The 17,539-nt window shown below is 39.9% G+C and overlaps 1 protein-coding gene across 2 annotated transcripts in view; it reads left to right on the forward strand.

Annotated features, from left to right (window-relative positions):
- ZBTB10 (zinc finger and BTB domain containing 10) overlaps nucleotides 1–17,539 on the forward strand; it is a gene marked incomplete at its 5' end in the record, with an annotated part of 30,174 nt that overhangs the window by 2,114 nt on the left and 10,521 nt on the right. For both annotated transcript variants that reach the window (XM_081070721.1, XM_081070722.1), the window contains one exon: nucleotides 5,463–6,351. In XM_081070721.1, coding sequence (XP_080926847.1) covers nucleotides 5,463–6,351 — 889 coding nt within the window. The remainder of the gene's footprint in view (nucleotides 1–5,462; nucleotides 6,352–17,539) is intronic.

The following is a 17,539-nucleotide window of genomic DNA, read 5'->3' on the forward strand; positions in this document are numbered from 1 at the left end:
GGAATGCTGTCATGGAAAAAGAATGGGGTTTGGAGTAAATCTGGGTTCAGATCTCGGGTCTCTGCAATTACTAGTTTTGTGAGCTTGGGCAATGGAGTGAGTAGTACCAACATTTCCTTGTCTTCTGTGTGCCAAACACATTTACCTTACTCTGCAAAGTAATGATTTTGTTCTCATTCTACAGAAGAGGAGTCTGAGGCTACAAAGGGTTAAGTAACGTATTGCTGAAGTTATTTAGTCAGATGATGGAGGTCAGGGACTTGGTGAAAATGAAAGTGTACTTTGGGAAATAATGGTAGGTTGGTTATTTAGAAAAATTTTAAAAGACAAGTAGAATAAATTTTCTTAATATACAATGTTACCAGTTACTCCTCTTATCGGCATAGTCTCTCCCTGTAGGCAAATCTGAATGAGAATGCAAATTATAATTAGCTGCTTAGTGAACCTGAAATCAGAGGAAGGGGAATTAGTTGGATAACCTTAGAGTTAGTACATAGACTTAGTACAGTGTAAACTCCCCCTTCGGCATGTATCTGGATCAAGGAATTCATTCCTAGGTAAAACCTTTAATAAGCTTGAACTCCAGATTGTCCCTCCCCTTCCTGTTGCCCCCTTGAAACTCCATTTTTATAGATATAATCTGCAGCCCATCTTTCTCTTAGGATGTTCTCTCATTAGACTGGGGATAATACAATTTTCATTTGTAAGGCTATCTGTATTGGGTTCCTCGATTGGGTTTTTGGATGTTTCCAGTATGAATTGATGCTAATCATTTCTGTTTTAATTCTAGCTAACTTTAGTTTGGGGTGTTGTTTTGCTATCGTGTGTACCTTGACCGCAGGTACCACCTACATGTCTTTGTTAATGTGAGTGACCGGTTCAAGAACTGGTTGATTCCTGCCTGTGGGCCGAGTTCAATCCCTTTTTCCCATTGCCCTGCAGTCTTAGGTGACCTGTAGGAGGCAGTGTAGCACAGCCTGTAAGAGCACTCTTGGGCTGAAGGTGAGGGGGACCTGACTTCTAATCCTTTACTTGCTTGGCAGGCAAATGGGTTAAAACTCCTCGTTTCCTCGGGTATGCAAAGCATATATGCCAGCACATAATCACTTAGCAAATGATAACTATTATTTTTATCATCATTCTTATTTTCTTCACAGATAAGTATAACAAGATGTTTTCTTGTGGCCTGGTACCTCATGTCTCAGTGTTACCAATTTGGTCAGTTTTGAAGCCACTTTATCTCATGGAATCACTCTTGATTCTAGAGAGCAAACCAGTTCTCCTTTTCATACCTTCAGAGACTTTAGCCATCTAGTTCTTTGAAAGAGTCTGAGACTTTCTCATTATACATGCAGCTTTTCTCAGCTTCACAAAAAGTATCTTATTAGCTTTCTCCTGTCTTAAATATACTGAAGTGAGAGTTCTGGAGTTCTACAGGCAAGAATTCAGTTTGAGAGAGGAGTTTGGCCAAATCTTAGTATGTCGCTAAGGGTTACTTTTCTTTCTTATGCTTTCTGTAAGTAAGAAGTCCTTTTTCATAAATTCTACGGTGATGACCAAAACATTATAGCACCCTCTTAAAAAGTTTGATATTCTTTTGTGAATTAGATGTTGTTGGTTAAGGACTGCTCATGGGAGACTGTAAATAAGCTCTTAGAATCTGTTCTGAACCTTGTATTTCAGAGATCCCTGTACTCTTTGTAAGGATGTGTGAGGATAAGATGTAAGGGACAGCATGTAGTTGTTTAGAGTAACAGCTGACTATCTCTTCATTGAATCAAGTTTAATAATTAGCTCCTACAGGGTTTGACCGTGTGGCCTAGAGTACTTTAAAATTGCTTTACTAACAGTGATTACCACTGTATCTTGGTTCAGATCACTTTCTATGCACGTGTGAACTATTCATAGCTTAAAGCACACATTCTGTCAACTTGTGCCAGTTTACTAACCCTAAAACATGCACTTAGATGTATTATTGTTATCAATTTAGTTAACTTTTCCAGAAGATAAATACTGAATTCAGATCGATGATCTGATTGAAATTACTAATTGGAATATGTGAGGTCAGCAACCAAAGCAAAGGCGAAACAGGTCTACCAGCCTTCTTTGCATTTGGCAAAAATAAGGCTCAAAGGTTTATTGGTTTTAACAATTTAGGACGTCTGAAAACCTTTTGAAAAGAAGGAGAAATATTCAAGTTAAACCTGTGGCCCATTAAATAACCATTTTGTAGAATGATATTTATATAGGTTCTGACATTCATTGTGTTGGGTCTGCAGTCATTTCTTGAAAGAGGACTATAATTCTGGGTAGGGAAGTAAATACTAATTACTTGTTGGTGATTTGTAGCAAAATAGCATTTTCTTATTTATGGATTGCTTACGGATGAGCCCAGTTTGCGACTGGTTCTCTCTCCCGCTCTCCCTCCGAAGGGGGTGAGACTGGGTGGTGGTCTGGATTTCTCTCTAAGTTGATGGCATTATCTAGCTCTCCAAGCTTGAATGCTGAAGACCCTGGGATTCTTTTCTCCCTGCCTCCACAATCTAGTTAATCACTCAGGTTCTGATTTTCCTTCCAAATGTTTTTCCAGACTCTGCCTCACCACTTCTCCCCCTATGAACATTATGTCTTCCCTGCTTCAGGTCCTTGTTTCTTGCAAGTATGTTGCATGAGTAACAGTAGCTCCCCGCGTCACAGTATCTCGTCTTCATCCCCCAGTAGTAAGCCTCCCCTCGGCTGCCACAGTCATCTCTTCTGTCTGCCAGTCCAATCAGATCACTGCTTCTGGAGCCCTGTGAGGCACCTAGAGCAGCACTTATCTTGTCGGGGATTCCGGTCTCCTTTGATCATCTGATGAAACCTACAGACACTGCCTCACAATGTTCATAAGTGCATATTTGCATATCTTGGGCTTTTTTGGGATCGCCTTGAAGTTCTTTCATAAATCTGCAGTTGTGAGGATACTGCAGACCAGCTGGGTTCTTTTTCTCATGCTCTCTCATTCCCTTAGAATGAGGGGCCTCCTTCCATTCCCCCTCTTACATCCTTTAAGGCCCCGATCAGATCTTTCCTCTAAAAATCATTCCCCCACTCCGGAAAACACAGAACACACACACACGGAGTTGATGCATTTCTTGTCTGCTCTCATAACACCCTGGGTATATTCTTCAGAACCTCAGGAGTCTTCCCGCTAGTGATAACGTCCAGTGGAAACTACGCGTCCTCATTTTGGGTCCAGGGTAGAACCTGTCTAAACTAGACATTCACTTAATGCTCATTAAATAAATGAGTAAAGACAGGATTTTTCAAGCTTTTAGCAGCCTTTTCCTCTGTATGTGAAATATTTACTATTTTTTAGCCTCTCTGGAAATAAATTTGAATATGTTATGAGGATTTTAACTAAATGGAAAAGAATTCTAAGATTCTTTTCCAGATCTAAAATTATAGTTTTACTTATGGGCATCTTCACAAATAGAGCACTTGAAGGCTTTTCATTTTTATAGAATCTCCGGTGTAACAAATTGTCTTATTTTTGAAATCTGTCCATTTCCTTAAAATGTCCTTGCTTAGCCAGTTTCCACTAATGTCTGGGCTAAGCTGTGTTTTCCTTTTTGGGAAGGGGAATAGAAAAAGATTTCCAACATTTGAAAAGACCGGTTCTGGAAATATTTAAACCTTTTCAACAGTATGTTTTTACTTATCAGTGATATCTCATGTTATCATGGAATGTTAAAGAAGGAACCAAATAGACCCATACTTGAGTTCTTACGGACCCACTTTTGAGTTTGTCTTTAGTACTGAGAATTTCTTAATTTACTTGGTTCATCAAATAATATTTGGCTATTTATTTTAGTGCTATGTGCTTATTTAGCTCTGTTTCACCCAAATCCTCAAGAAATACTCCCCTTGGAGAGTACAGTCAGTCTCTTGACTTGCAAACCCTTCATTATGAAGGGCATGTTTAATAGGTGCTACCAGCTCTAATCAGTAGTGAAAAAGAAATTGCTAGTGTCGCTTGTAAAAGCAGGGGACGTTACTGCTCTTGTACAATAATAATGAGAAAAAACAGTGGTTGGGTAGTTGTGCTTGATTTGTATAGTTTGTGTTAAAATAGAAGGGGCAAATATTTTGGTGGATAGGCTTTTGTCTGAGTTATTTTTAAAAATTAGGACATTTGGTCTGATAATGACAGAGACTTTCAGAAATTGGGACTGGCCCAGAAAATTGAGAACACAGTGACCATAGCCTAAAACGACTGCTACAGTTAGACATGACCACCCCTCCTTCAGATGTTGGCCTGCTGGATGTATAAACTTTAAGTTGTTCTTGAAGTGTAAATGCCAATTCGCTGCTTCTATAACCACTTCATGATGTGTGGCCAGATTTTTAAAACTTTAATCTTAATTCAGGACCTTAGTTTATATTTCCTTTTTTCCCCCCTTCTTCTGCCTTCCCCTAACCCCCCTCCAGTTCAAGCCGTTGTTTCTCAGTTTAGTTGTGTAGGACACAGCTCCCTGGCCCGTGCTGGTGTTATGAGCCTTGCGCTCCCCAGTCGTAGGCTCTCACCCGCTGCCGGACTAGCTAGCTAGCCCACGGCAGCACATGGCAGCCCACGGCAGCCCACGCCGCCCTCCGGCTGCTCACGGCAGCCCAGCTCTCTCTAGGAAGAGCTGTTGTTCACAACCTTAGCTGTAGAGGGCGCAGCTCACTGGCCCGTGTGGGAACCGAACCGGGGACCTCGGCGTTAGGAGCACGGCGCTCCAACCGTTTGGCCGGCCCAGCCCAGTTTATACTTCAGAAGAATAGCACGATACATGTTACTCTGTAAATTAAATCCCACTGATCGTCCTTCAGATGGCTTTGATTTTCCTTCTAGTAATAACAGTGATTTGCAGTAAGCTGTTCACGCCTTTTCGGTATTTGAGACTGAACACTTCATAATGATTACTGACATTAGTATACAGTTGGCCCTCTGTATCCGCTGGTTCTGCATCCACGGAGTCAACCAACTGCAGATTGAAAATACTCGGAAAAAAAGTTATTCGGAAAAAGTTACATTGTTGCCGACACGCAGTGTGTGGTTAGGCCGCCTGTGGTTGGGTCTGTACTGAACATGTGCAGACTCTTGCCATTGTCCCCTACACCATAGGGTATCACGACTCCGTACCGAGCCTTTACGCGGTGTTAGATATTATGAGTAATCCAGAGATGATTTAAAGTGTATGGAAGGATGTGCGTAGGTGATTGGCAGATACTCCTCCCCCATTTTACGGGAGGGACTTGAGCATCGGGGATGTTGGTATCCACAGGGGCCCCGGAACCCAGCCCCGAGGATACCGAAGGACAACTGTATATGATTAGTGCTTTTTAAAAAGTTGATTGATGATGGTAATATTTGTTTTTCTTGGTTTGAGGACTTTACAAAATAAAATGTAATGTTAATGTTTTCCATCCAATTACAGGAATCAGAAATACCATCAGAAGAGGGGTACTGTGACTTTAATAGTAGGCCAAATGAGAACTCTTATTGCTATCAACTTCTGCGACAACTAAATGAACAGAGAAAGAAAGGTATTCTTTGTGATGTCAGCATTGTGGTGAGCGGAAAAATCTTTAAAGCTCATAAGAACATCCTGGTTGCAGGCAGCCGTTTCTTTAAGACTTTATATTGCTTTTCAAACAAAGAAAGCCCTAACCAAAACAATACTACCCATTTAGATATTGCTGCAGTTCAAGGTTTTTCAGTCATCTTGGACTTCCTGTATTCTGGTAACCTGGTGCTCACAAGCCAAAATGCCATTGAAGTGATGACAGTGGCCAGCTATCTTCAGATGAGTGAAGTTGTTCAAACTTGCCGAAATTTCATTAAAGATGCCTTAAATATAAGCATTAAATCCGAAGCTCCCGAGTCTGTAGTCGTGGACTATAATAATAGAAAACCAGTTAATAGAGATGGGCTGTCTTCATCACGGGATCAAAAAATTGCCAGTTTTTGGGCAACACGGAATCTTACCAATTTGGCAAGTAATGTAAAAATTGAAAATGATGGTTGTAATGTCGACGAGGGCCAAATAGAAAACTACCAAATGAATGACAGTAGTTGGGTCCAGGATGGTTCACCTGAATTGGCTGAAAATGAATCTCAAGGTCAAACAAAAGTGTTTATTTGGAATAATATGGGCTCCCAGGGAATTCAAGAAACTGGCAAAACAAGAAGGAAAAACCAAACTACAAAGAGATTTATTTATAATATACCACCTAACAACGAAGCAGATGTAGAAGATTGCTCAGTGATACAACCGCCTGCTGCCTACCCAGAAGAAGACCTGTCATTCATCAAGGAGGAACCAGGTAAACATTGTGTACACACAGGTTTTCCACTTTCATTCTAATTCGGGCTGGATTTAATTTTGCAGTCTATACTTTTAAAGTTTTTTTTTTTTCATTATAAAAGTAATACACATAAGTAATGCTAAATTTGAATGCTTACAACAGGAGATGGGGGAAAATTACTGAAGCTCATAATTTTTGTATCTTAAGTTTTTTTCTCTAGGCGTGAATATGTGTTGTTTCTCAAAGGTTGGGTTAATAATCAGGCATTTGCCTATATTGTTGTGTCATGTGGACTCCACTGCACGTATAGTTTTTTGACTTTCCTGATCTTTGGACTCTGCTCACCTTTTTTGCGCCCAGTGCTGGAAAAGATAAAAATCTTGAGTTGTAATACATAGTGTGTCATTTCAGAACATTTTTGAGACCTAGTTAATATCCTTTACTCAATGTTTTTGGTGAATTTAACATTTGCAGGTGTTCCATAGAATTTTGCAAATGGTAATGGGATTATTCTAATGTTTAGGGCTACTGTTCTCACCATAAATGTTACAGAAGCTGGAATATTTTAAGTTTGTCTTACGATCACCTCATTTTCATTCTCGCTTGCATTAGTTTAGAGAGAGTTCTCTGAGACCTTCCTCTTCAGTATATCCCCAAAGGAATATACGCAAGAATCTTAGCATACCTCATTTGTAGTGTGGGTTTTTAAAAACTGAGACGAGGGGGTTTTGGAGAAGAGTGTAAATAGACTGAAACTTTAACTTGACTTGCCTGTGTCTGACTTAACTTCTTTTGAAGCAGCAGGCCATTGGGTCTGAGGTGTTCCGATGCAGACCCCAGACTTGTCCACCACTCGCATATATGACTTAATGCTTGTTTTGCCTCAAAGCTCTGTACCGTTCAGTGTCTGATTTCCATGACGGTGATCATCTGGGGATGGAGTACTTTCTGTTAAAAAGAATTACTGTTTTTATTTCCTTTTCCCCTGGGGAAAAGGGCAAAATGCCATAGTAATCCTGTGAGATGGTTCCTTTAGATCTCTAGGTTTTGGTTTAGTTTTCATTGGTAGAAATTTTACTTACTTGAAAATCCACATGCATGTATAATGTACACTGTTTACTGCTCTTTTCCCTCATACTTATCAAGATAAATCTTTAGCAATGAAACCCTAGGGGCAGTTTCTTTAAAGCATTAAGGGTAGATTTTCTTAGCAGTGCCTTATTTGGGCTTCTTCCCCCCCCCCCTTTGGTTTCTAAAGTTTATTAAAAAGCAAACACTAGAAAATGTTTACATAAAAGTGTCAATTTTAGCTTAACACATTGTTGTCCACACTTACTTTGGCCTAATTTTTAATATAGAAGACTTTGAACCGATTCTCAAAATTTGGAGTGACATTGTTTTTTTCTGCTGCGTGGATTAACTGTTAATAGCATGGTGGGAACCCTATAGTGTTTTTTAAAATACATGTATGTACACACAATTTAAGGAATAAGCAGATTTTTCAGATAGTAGCTGATTGGCAAACTAAGTAGAGCTAGCCCCTTCTTAAAAGTAACCCCACGTGTAACTGAAGGATTCAGAGAAAAGGCAAGCACTAATATTGACCCACAATGCATACTCTTAAAAAATACCATCACTGGTGATTATTTTAGCAAGCACCCCTAGCTAAGGGTGTATCACTGGAATAGGTCTATCATAAATTGATAGTCTAATACGCGTTCAGTTTCTCTCACATCTATAAAAGGTCATTATCACATCATCGGTATCGCTTTGGTACCTGATGGACGTTGCTTAACTCACCAATTTGGTTGTCAGTAATGTGTGCTACGTTCCAGCCGGTTTTTAGAAGTTTTTAGTGCCTCTAAATAAAACTTCATTTAGTGGTAGAAAATGGTCTTTTATGGTTAGGACATAATGTGATATAGAGCCAGGGGCTGGCAAATTTTTACTATAAAGGGCCAAACAGTAGTAAGTATTTTTGGCTTTGCTGGTCATAAGGTCAGTTACTTAACTCTGCCGTTGTAGCCTGAAAGCAGTCATTGACAGTATGTAAACAAGTGAATGGGGACGTGTGCCAACAACCCTAACCCGCGGTGTGCGTCAGTGGGTGTCGGCATCACGTGGGGCCTTCACGGACCCTGATGCTTGGGTCTCTCCATTAGGGATTCCCATTTAACTGGTCTGGGATGTGGCTAGTTCGGTGGGATTTTTATAAGCTTGCAGGTAATTATACTGTGACCCAAGGTTGATATCAAGGAAAGAGCCCAAAAAGAGTCAGCATTTGGAAAGGAGGTCTTCCACGTACCCACTATGCGACTACGATCAAATTAAATTAACTCTTGCCCTCAGTTTCTGCCTCTTTAAAATATGGTATAATAGGATTATTATGAAAATTAAACGACAGCCATAAAAGCAAGCACAGCAACTATCACTGTCATCTTAATCCCCCTTAAAGTTGGGAGACTACCCAGGTTATTTAAAATCAGTTTTCCAGTGCAGTGTACTTGCTACCAAATTCTACATAAATGCTTTTATTGGTTCATCTTGACCTTTTGTTTAAATACTTAGAATACTTTTTAAGGCAGCCTGTTCCAGTATAGGGTGACTGATTATAGGAAGTTATTTTACATTGAGCCAAAATTTACTTCTCCTTAACTTCCTGATTCTGCCATTAATTCTAATCGCTCGAATCTGCCTGGTAACCCTTCGGATATTAGACATTTAAAACATTTCCCTCAAGTCTCCTAGGCTACGTGCTATTCCTCCTACCTTGTGAATTTTTCCAGTCATAGACATGGCTTGTTTCACCTTGAAATTTTGGTAGACAGAATAGACTACAGCTCTCCAAGCAAGTTGTGACCAATATAGAATACAGTGGGTCAGTGTTCACCAAGGTCGGGGCCTTTCTCAAGGTCATTCAGCTAGTAAATAATAGAGGCAGGTTTCATGTTTTATTAAGACTGTCTCACATTAAGACCTTGAAATTAATAAACTAATAGACCCAGCCTTTTAAAAAACTAGTCCCTTTTAAAACTTCAAACATTTTAATAAACCCCACATCATTTTAATTTCCCTTTTGTTGAGGAAATAGTGAAAACTGTCAGTGAAATAAATGCTTCTTTTAAATGAACTCAAAGTTCTATACCTAAACGTCTGGAGAGTCGACTTGAGTTTCACTTAGTCTCCAAGCAGTGCTTGGATTTGTGGATCTCTTGTAGAAAATGACTTCCCTGGGTCTTAAGCCTACAGTTTGTAAACCACAGTTCTGAATAATGTTGTCTTTTTGCTACATAATGTGGAAGCTGGTGTTTGGATGCTTCAAAGAAATGTAAGATATTGAGATAAGATTACTCATAAATAGCAGGGATTTTATTCAGATGCTATTTAATCTTAAACTATCATCTGTTATTTGACTCACTACTGGGATTCGCTTTGAATCATTTTTGATGGGTGAGGATACTTGAAAGTAAAACTCAAGAAAGCTGTCCTTTTTACTGTTTCATTGGCGTTTGTAGGATAATTAAAACCAGGAAAAATTAAATTCTGGGTAATATAGGAAAAAAGGTATCAGTTGCTCTGATAATGTAAAAATTTCAAACCCTTGTCTTGTTGATTCACAAGCAGAAAACACATTTCAGACAAAGTAGATAAATGTAAGGCTAGAAATTAAATTATAGGAATAATTTATGCCTGATTTTTTTCAAAGTATATTCATAAGTTGTCACTTTTGATTAGCACAAATCAGATGTGAATCCCATTTTTGGTCTTTTGATACTCTGGGCTCATAGAACATGTTTTTCTGAATCTAGATTTTATATTTATACTCGTCACACTAGCAAGTTGCACACATTGCAAACAACTGTAATCTACACATATATGTACATTTTGTATATGCACACATACCTCATTTTGAACTAAGATTTTGAAATGACCAACAGGAAACAAATTAGCAAAGCAAATAAAATTTAAGTTCATTATGCTAGTCAAGGGTGTTAACATGGGTGCCCTAATTAAGCTTCTAATTGGCTCTAAGATACAGGCATACTTTGAAGATATTGTGGGTTACGTTCCAGAGTACCTCAAAAAAGCAAGTCCTAATTTTTTTGGTGGTAAAAAAACAAAAAACGAAAAACGAAAAAAAAAGCAATACCTGTCATGCAATTAAAAAAAAAAGCAATAAAATGAGGTATGCCTGTACTAAGCAACAGCTTTTTTTCTTTATTACTATTTTATTTTTTTCGAATAGTTTTAGATTTACAGAAAAATTGGGCAGATAATAGAGTTCCTAGATGCCTCCCCTCCCCTGCACCCAGTGTTTAGTTTTGTTGTTTGTTTCTACATCACCCCTCTCCCACCTCAGTTTTCCTTATTAATATCTTTTATTAGTGTGGTACATTTAACGTACCAGTATTGATAAATTATTATAATATGTTGCTCACTTTAGTTTCCTTAAGCTCTTTGTGTTGTACACGTCTGGGTTTTGACAACTGCATAATGTCATGTATCTGTTATTACAGTGTCAAAGAATAACTTCACTGTGCTAAGAGTCCCCAGTTCCACCCAGTCTTCCTTCCCTCCCTCCCTGTCCTCCGTCTCCTGACAGCCACTGGTATTTTTATGTCTCTATAGTTCTGTCTTTTCTAAAATGTCATGTAGTCTAAGCAGCTTCTTTCAAAAGGAGGAAATATACCAGTTCTGCAGGATGACAAATTTTTCTGGTACTGAGTTCTGAATGGAGAAATTCCTGTGTGGTTTTGTGTCGTTGACACCAAATAGTATAATGAACAATTTCCTCAAAAGCATTCTCTAGTAAATGCAGATTATATATTGATTTTTATCTTTAATAAGAGCTGATATAATTCTGTACTGATGATTGAATTTTTCCTTAGTGCCGTACAAATATTCAGATGCAAGGTGGTTTTACCTGATCAAAGACTATAGAGTTAATCTGTAAGTTCCTTTTTTTCATCTATACTTCTGATGGGAAAACAGCTTTATATATAGCATTTGGATATTTTTATTAATCTTTTCAAGTCGAGTCGAAACCAGGTTTAGGCTTTACATTTTCAATTTTTATAATTTCCTTTTGGCGAAAAAGCATATAATTGGAGTATTTAGTAAACAAATCTGAGAAAAGAATGCTCAAACTAAATATCTTTATGATAGCCTGATGAGGCACATATTTGAAATAAGGAATTATTCTGACTACAGTAAACTCTTTAGTTATCTACTGTGTTTTTGAGTGGTAGTTGATATTTGGCATGACTTCTGTATGTTTCAGAATCTTGAAATGCTTTCTAAATTTTTAAAATTATGAAACATTTTTATAATTATGAAAATTGGCCATCTTATTTGAGACTTCTATTCTTTTGACCATGCCACATATAGTCCACTGTATGGACTATATAAAATATGTTTAAAAACCATGGAGCTTGGGCTTTGGACTCAGTGCTGGCACTTAACTAGCCTGAGTCGTCCAGCATGATGTCTCTAATGGGATGGAACCTTGAAAGTGGTGAAGCTGTAAAAACTACACAAAGCTTTTTCTTAATCATTTTAGCAACAAAGACTGATACTCGGCAGCAAAATCAGCTCTTTATATTCTTAACTTCTTTAAATGTGAATACCTATATTTATGTTTTGTTTCAGAAATACTGTTTTGATTACAGGATCCTGCTCTAGACCCCACAGGAGGGTTGTAGTTATTAGTTTTATAAGTTTGAAGATTTCTGCATTCTGTGTCTTACTAACCCAAGTGTTTCAGAAAACAGATTATGGGCCTGGATCCTGGGTTAGTTGTTTTATGTTAGAAGATTCCAAGTGTTCCGTTCTACCTTTCAGGCTTCCTGTTGGTTGAGTATGTCATAAAGGATGAGCTACAATTGATAATATTAAGTCATTTTTCAATTTTTTTTTCACAGTCAGGTATTAAATGGTAATTTAAAGGCCTGATGCTCATTTAAAAATATAAATGTCCATCAGTAGTTAATGGGCTGTAAAATATACTAATACCTAAGAATCTTCAATATTTAATCTTAAGATGATGATCGTGGGCAACTATATGGTAGTTAGAATATTCTGGCATCTGTTTTTTGCTTGTCCTTTCCTTTTGCTCTGCCTATGTTCCTTTCCTTCCTGTCTGCCTTATTTGACCCAAGGAGAGCTGGCTGTACAAATGACTGATTCCCCCTACCTGTAGGTTAGAAGCCCTGAGGAAACAGGTCTGTGTGGCCAGGCGAAGGCTGGCTGCTGCAGAAGCCTGGTGTGGGTCAGTTAGGAAAGCGTTTCTGTGATTCCTACCTAGTGAGAGCACTCAGTTATTGTGAAACCCCAAGTATCAAACACTGAGAGTTTTTGTAAAACGGAATTTTTGACTTCTGACACAGCTTTAATATTCTGGGTTGACCAGAGCGTCTTAAGTTTTCATTCAAAGCTTTACTCTCCAGAAAGTTATAACCAAATACTACTTTTCTGGGACTCATAGCTTTCTACATCATGATAGAAGAGGAAGATTGATGATAAAAATTGTTAAACCCCAAGAAACTAAGCCACATGTCAGATGATGTTGACGTCTAGATTGAGAGGAGTCCCTCACCTGGGACGTGTTCACAGTAGGGTGGCTGTGGCACCCAGTGCAGGGGGTGTGACACATGTTCGAGTAAGAATGCGGCGGGGGTGTGATGGGGAAAGCTTCATAGAGAAGGCAGTCAGAGAGCTGGCTCTTGTGTTGTGTAGGAGTTTGCCTGGGAAAGGAGGAGGGCATTCACCGACTGCAGGTGACGGGAAGGTGGAACGAGTGGGTCACGGAATAGAGGGGGAGATGAGGTTGGGTGACTAGGTCAGGGCCAGGTTGTGGTTCTCTTTGACATGGCGATGTGTTGTGAATTTCATTTTACAGATTCTGGGGCCGTGAGAGTTTTTCACTAGAGTTTTGATCTGTTTCTATTTGCCTTTGGCACACAAACTGGAGGGTGTCCATGGATGGGAGCGGTGAGGGACCTGGGGAGACCTTTAAGGCCCAGGCATGGCGGAAATAGCAAAACAGTACAGCCTATCTAGGATGGGGTAGTCACTGTGAGTCCACAAGTGTGGGGTTGAAGGGAAACTTGAGCCTCAAGGCTGCTACAGGAACTGTCAAGGGTGCTTATGTAATTGGCAACTGAGTTTACTGTCCACTGAAAGGGGAAGAAACTTGACCGCAGTGAATAAAGAGAAAATAAACTATACCTGTTTATTAAAACATTCTTTTTCTATTGCTTGTTAACGGTTTTACAACCCCTGAACAAGATGTCCTGTTTTAAAAGTGCAGTAGTTATGGTTAATCAGAATTATTAAAAAAAAAAAAAAATCTGAGGAGGTTGCTTTAAAGCTAGATCAAAGTGTATTACTGTGAAGAACAATGATAGCTGAAATCTCGGTTCCCTTAAGATTTCAGAGATGGTTTATTAAATAAAGAGAAGGTTAATGAAGTGAGTGCTGGTTTAGCCCAGAGTATAGGTAAGGTTTGTTTTTGTTCGTGTGGCAGAAAAGTGTATCAGGTGTCACTGGGAAATTCAGTTGGATGGGGACACGTGTGCACGTGCACTTCCAGCACTGCAAAGTCCCCTTGCTGTGATTGCCTGCTGAGATCAGGAGGCCTGTGATACCGTTCAGAAAACACTGCAACACTCTGCCTCTCGCGGACAGCAGCTTCCTCCTAAAGTCCAGGATCAGACTATTCTCACACTTACATAAATACTCTCATATAGTCAAGTTGGAACGAGATAGCATTTACAGAAAGGATCTCCTGTGTGATGCATAAAATCCATGTCTGGTTGTGTCTTTTGGGGAGGGGTCTGTCTGCTAGTACCTGTTTATGGGAGAAAGACATTTGAAAATAGAAGAAATTACCCATGACTTACAGTTCGCCCTGATCATGTGAATGATAGTGCGCAGCACACAGTACCTGCTACGTTCAGAAAGAGCTGTTTTCTGGTGAAACTCATGTTTTAATAGGTCTTCAGAAAGGTCTGGCTGTGGAGATATCTTAGCCCTTTTTGCTAAATAAAGGGAAAGATTTTCATAACAAGGTCATGAATGCCAAAAAAGCAAGTATGGTAGAGTTTATTTTTTAATCCTATAATTTTAGAGAAAACATGGTGACTAGGACTTACTGCTTTAGCTTCCGAGTGAAGCAAAATTCATTCTTGTATCAAGTGAATGGTTGGCTCCCTGGCTTCTGTCCCACTCACGTCATTAAAACTGATAAAAAACAGTTAGTAGGTAGTTTTGCTGGTTTCAAATAAGGTGCAGCCGTGATATGATGTGTTGATTTCGGAGTTAAGCATGCTGTTTATGAAAGCTTCTTGTCAACCTGGAAGAGCTCACCTATTTTGAGGTTTGTTTTCATTGTCAAGAACCAAGTAGTTGGTACCTCTCAAAAGAGATCTAGTATCTGTAACATGGGCATGATCTGGGTTTGAGAGGAAATATTGTGCACTGGGAGAATGCACTTGCCATTTAGTACGTTTTTAGAGTGAGGTGTTCTGTACTTAGTGTCCAGGAAGGATTAAAGATCACAAATTAAATTCTAATACTTTAGAGATAGGCTAGGAGACAGGAAATATCTGTTTTAAGAACTAGCAGAGGAAAAAGCCTTCAACAAATCACTATAGAATGTTACATAAATAGAGACACCCTGTGTTTACAAACCCACTTGGCAGAATCTTAAGAATTGCCCTCTGAACAGACTACACTTTAGAATGACTTTTTTAAAAAGATATTGAGAAACCTAGTAAAATTGTTTGTATAATGATTTGAATTTTACTTTTGATTATCGAAATATATGTAACTTTTTGCAGGAAAACAAAGCCACTGAATTTCAGTTAATTATTTTCAGTTTATGGATGTGTCTTAGTGTCATTGCACACCACAAAACTGAGAAATTATTCTTCAAAAACCGTTCATTTAAACTAAGCTAACAATACAGGGTGCAAAGGGCAAGATATTTAAGCCAGCATTTAACAACATTTGTTGAAAAGCCTTTTCCCTGTCATGCATTGTGATAAATACTGGGAAACTAAAACCTAAGCAGTCCGTCTGCTCTCCAGGAACAGGTAGGAGTCCGTCTGCCGTCCTTCTCCCCAGGACTGTGTCCCTCATCCCCGACTTGTCCCATTCCTCGAGGCAGCTCAGAGCCTATATTCCAGAAAAAACGAAAGCAGGGGGCTGCAGTGTCCTTCACTGCACACTTCCCTCTGGACTCACTGTCTGCTCTCTCGAGTTATCCAGATAGGCTGCCTAGGAATCTTACAAACCTGTCATTTCTTCTGTGTGGCATTTCTTCCCTATCTCTCACTTCTCCCTTTCTTAGTGACTTCTTCCTTTCAGCATTTACATGTTTATTACTTGAACCTTTTATTTAAAGGCTTTTTGTTTAACTTTTATTTATTTAAGTGTGTTTTTCCAGGACCCATCAGCTCCAAGTCAAGTAGTTGTTTCAATCTAGTTTTGGAGGCGCAGCTCGCACTGGCCCACAGGGGGATCGAACCGGCGACCTTGGTGTTAGGAGCACCGCGCTGTAACCCACTGAGCTAACCGGCCGCCCCACTTTAACCGTTTAAGAAACAAAAATAACTCTTACTCTATTTCTCATTCTTCCCTTTTACACAAATTTCTCACATTGTCGGTACTATATCTCATAATTCATCATCTCCCGTTCACAACACAGACCACTCCTGCTCTCCCCTCACGAGGGTCACTGAGGTCACCGGGACCTCCTAGGTGCGCAGTGCGTTCGCTCCTCATCCTGAATTCTTGGCAGCACTGTCCCAGTGCATGACTTCGTGAAATACTCTTTTCCTTACGTCTGTTTATATCCTTTCGTAGCTTATTAGCTAGTAGGAATCTCACTGTGTTGGTCATAGTCTTTTCCTCATGGTCTCATCTGTTTACTCCCGTGGCGTTATTTACCATGTATGTTCTAACAACTCACTTTTACCACCTGCTCAAACACCAGATCTATAGCCTTTGGTACTAAATTTCTCCACTTGGAAGCTTAAATGAAAAAAAAAAAATTAGTGAAAATTTTGAATGTTTGCTGTATACCAGGCAAAGAACTAAGTGCTTTTCACTTATTAATAGCTCTTTGCCTGGTGTTTTCCCCATTTTTATAATAAAACACCCCTCACTCTTTAGTAAGCATCAGAATCACCTAAAGGGCTTATTGAAAAACAGATCACTGGGATGGGGCCTGATAATTTACACCCATTTCTAGCCAGTTCCGATGTTGCTGGCTAGGGCCTCACGTAGCAGAAGTGCCTGGAGCGCACCGCTCCCGCCATTGTCCCCACCGCACACCTGCTGTGGGACTCAGTATGTGCGTGACTGAACTTCCTAAACCTGTCCCCACCACAGCTGCTCCTCCGCCAGGCTTTCCTGGCTGCTGTTCATAATAGGCCGAGACTTCCCTCAGTGCCCCACACACCCCAGTACCCAGCCTGTCCCCCAGCCCTAGCAGACTGGCTTCCCTCACTCTCTTCAGTGCTTCTCTCTGGTCTGGTCGGTCGCCAAACTCAAGGCCACGTCAGTTCTTGTCTGAACCAGCTTCCTCACTGGTCTTACATCTCCTGCCCGCCTTGAATTCATGCACCGCCAGGAATAGTTTTTTAAAACGCAAATGAGATTAATGTCCTTTAAAATCCTTTTACTTCCCTTAGGAAAAAAGGCCAAATTCCTCAGAGCCTGCAGGCTCTAGCTGATCTGTTTGTGCCTCCTGGAGATCATTTTGTAGGCACTCCTCTTTCTCTGCCATCATGCAGTGACGCAGTCCTGTGGGCTTCTTCCCGTCCCATGTGAGGAGCAGACCTGGTGATTGGGCTGTAGAGCCGTGCACTGGGGGCACTGGCGAGCAGGCCATTGTAGGACGTACCGCACTGTGTTTGCCCACGGTACTTTTTGTTGTTGTTGAGTAAATACCTACTTCTGTAAAGAGGGTTTGGTTTTGTTTTCCGTTTTCACCTTGGGTTTTGGGAACCCAGAGCAGTACAGGATGGTGATAGCAAAGGTGAGCCTTGAATGGGAGGCAGAGGAGACATTGTCTGTGTAGTGAAAGGGGCATTTTAAAACCGTCTTCGGAGACGTTTAATTCATTTGACAGAGTACACAGTACAGTGAAGTGATACTAGATTCCTAAGCAGCAAGCTGAATCTAGGACCCTGTGTTCTAA

This window comes from Rhinolophus hipposideros (genome assembly GCF_964194185.1).
Source record: "Rhinolophus hipposideros genome assembly, chromosome: 13".
Lineage (NCBI taxonomy): Eukaryota > Metazoa > Chordata > Mammalia > Chiroptera > Rhinolophidae > Rhinolophus > Rhinolophus hipposideros.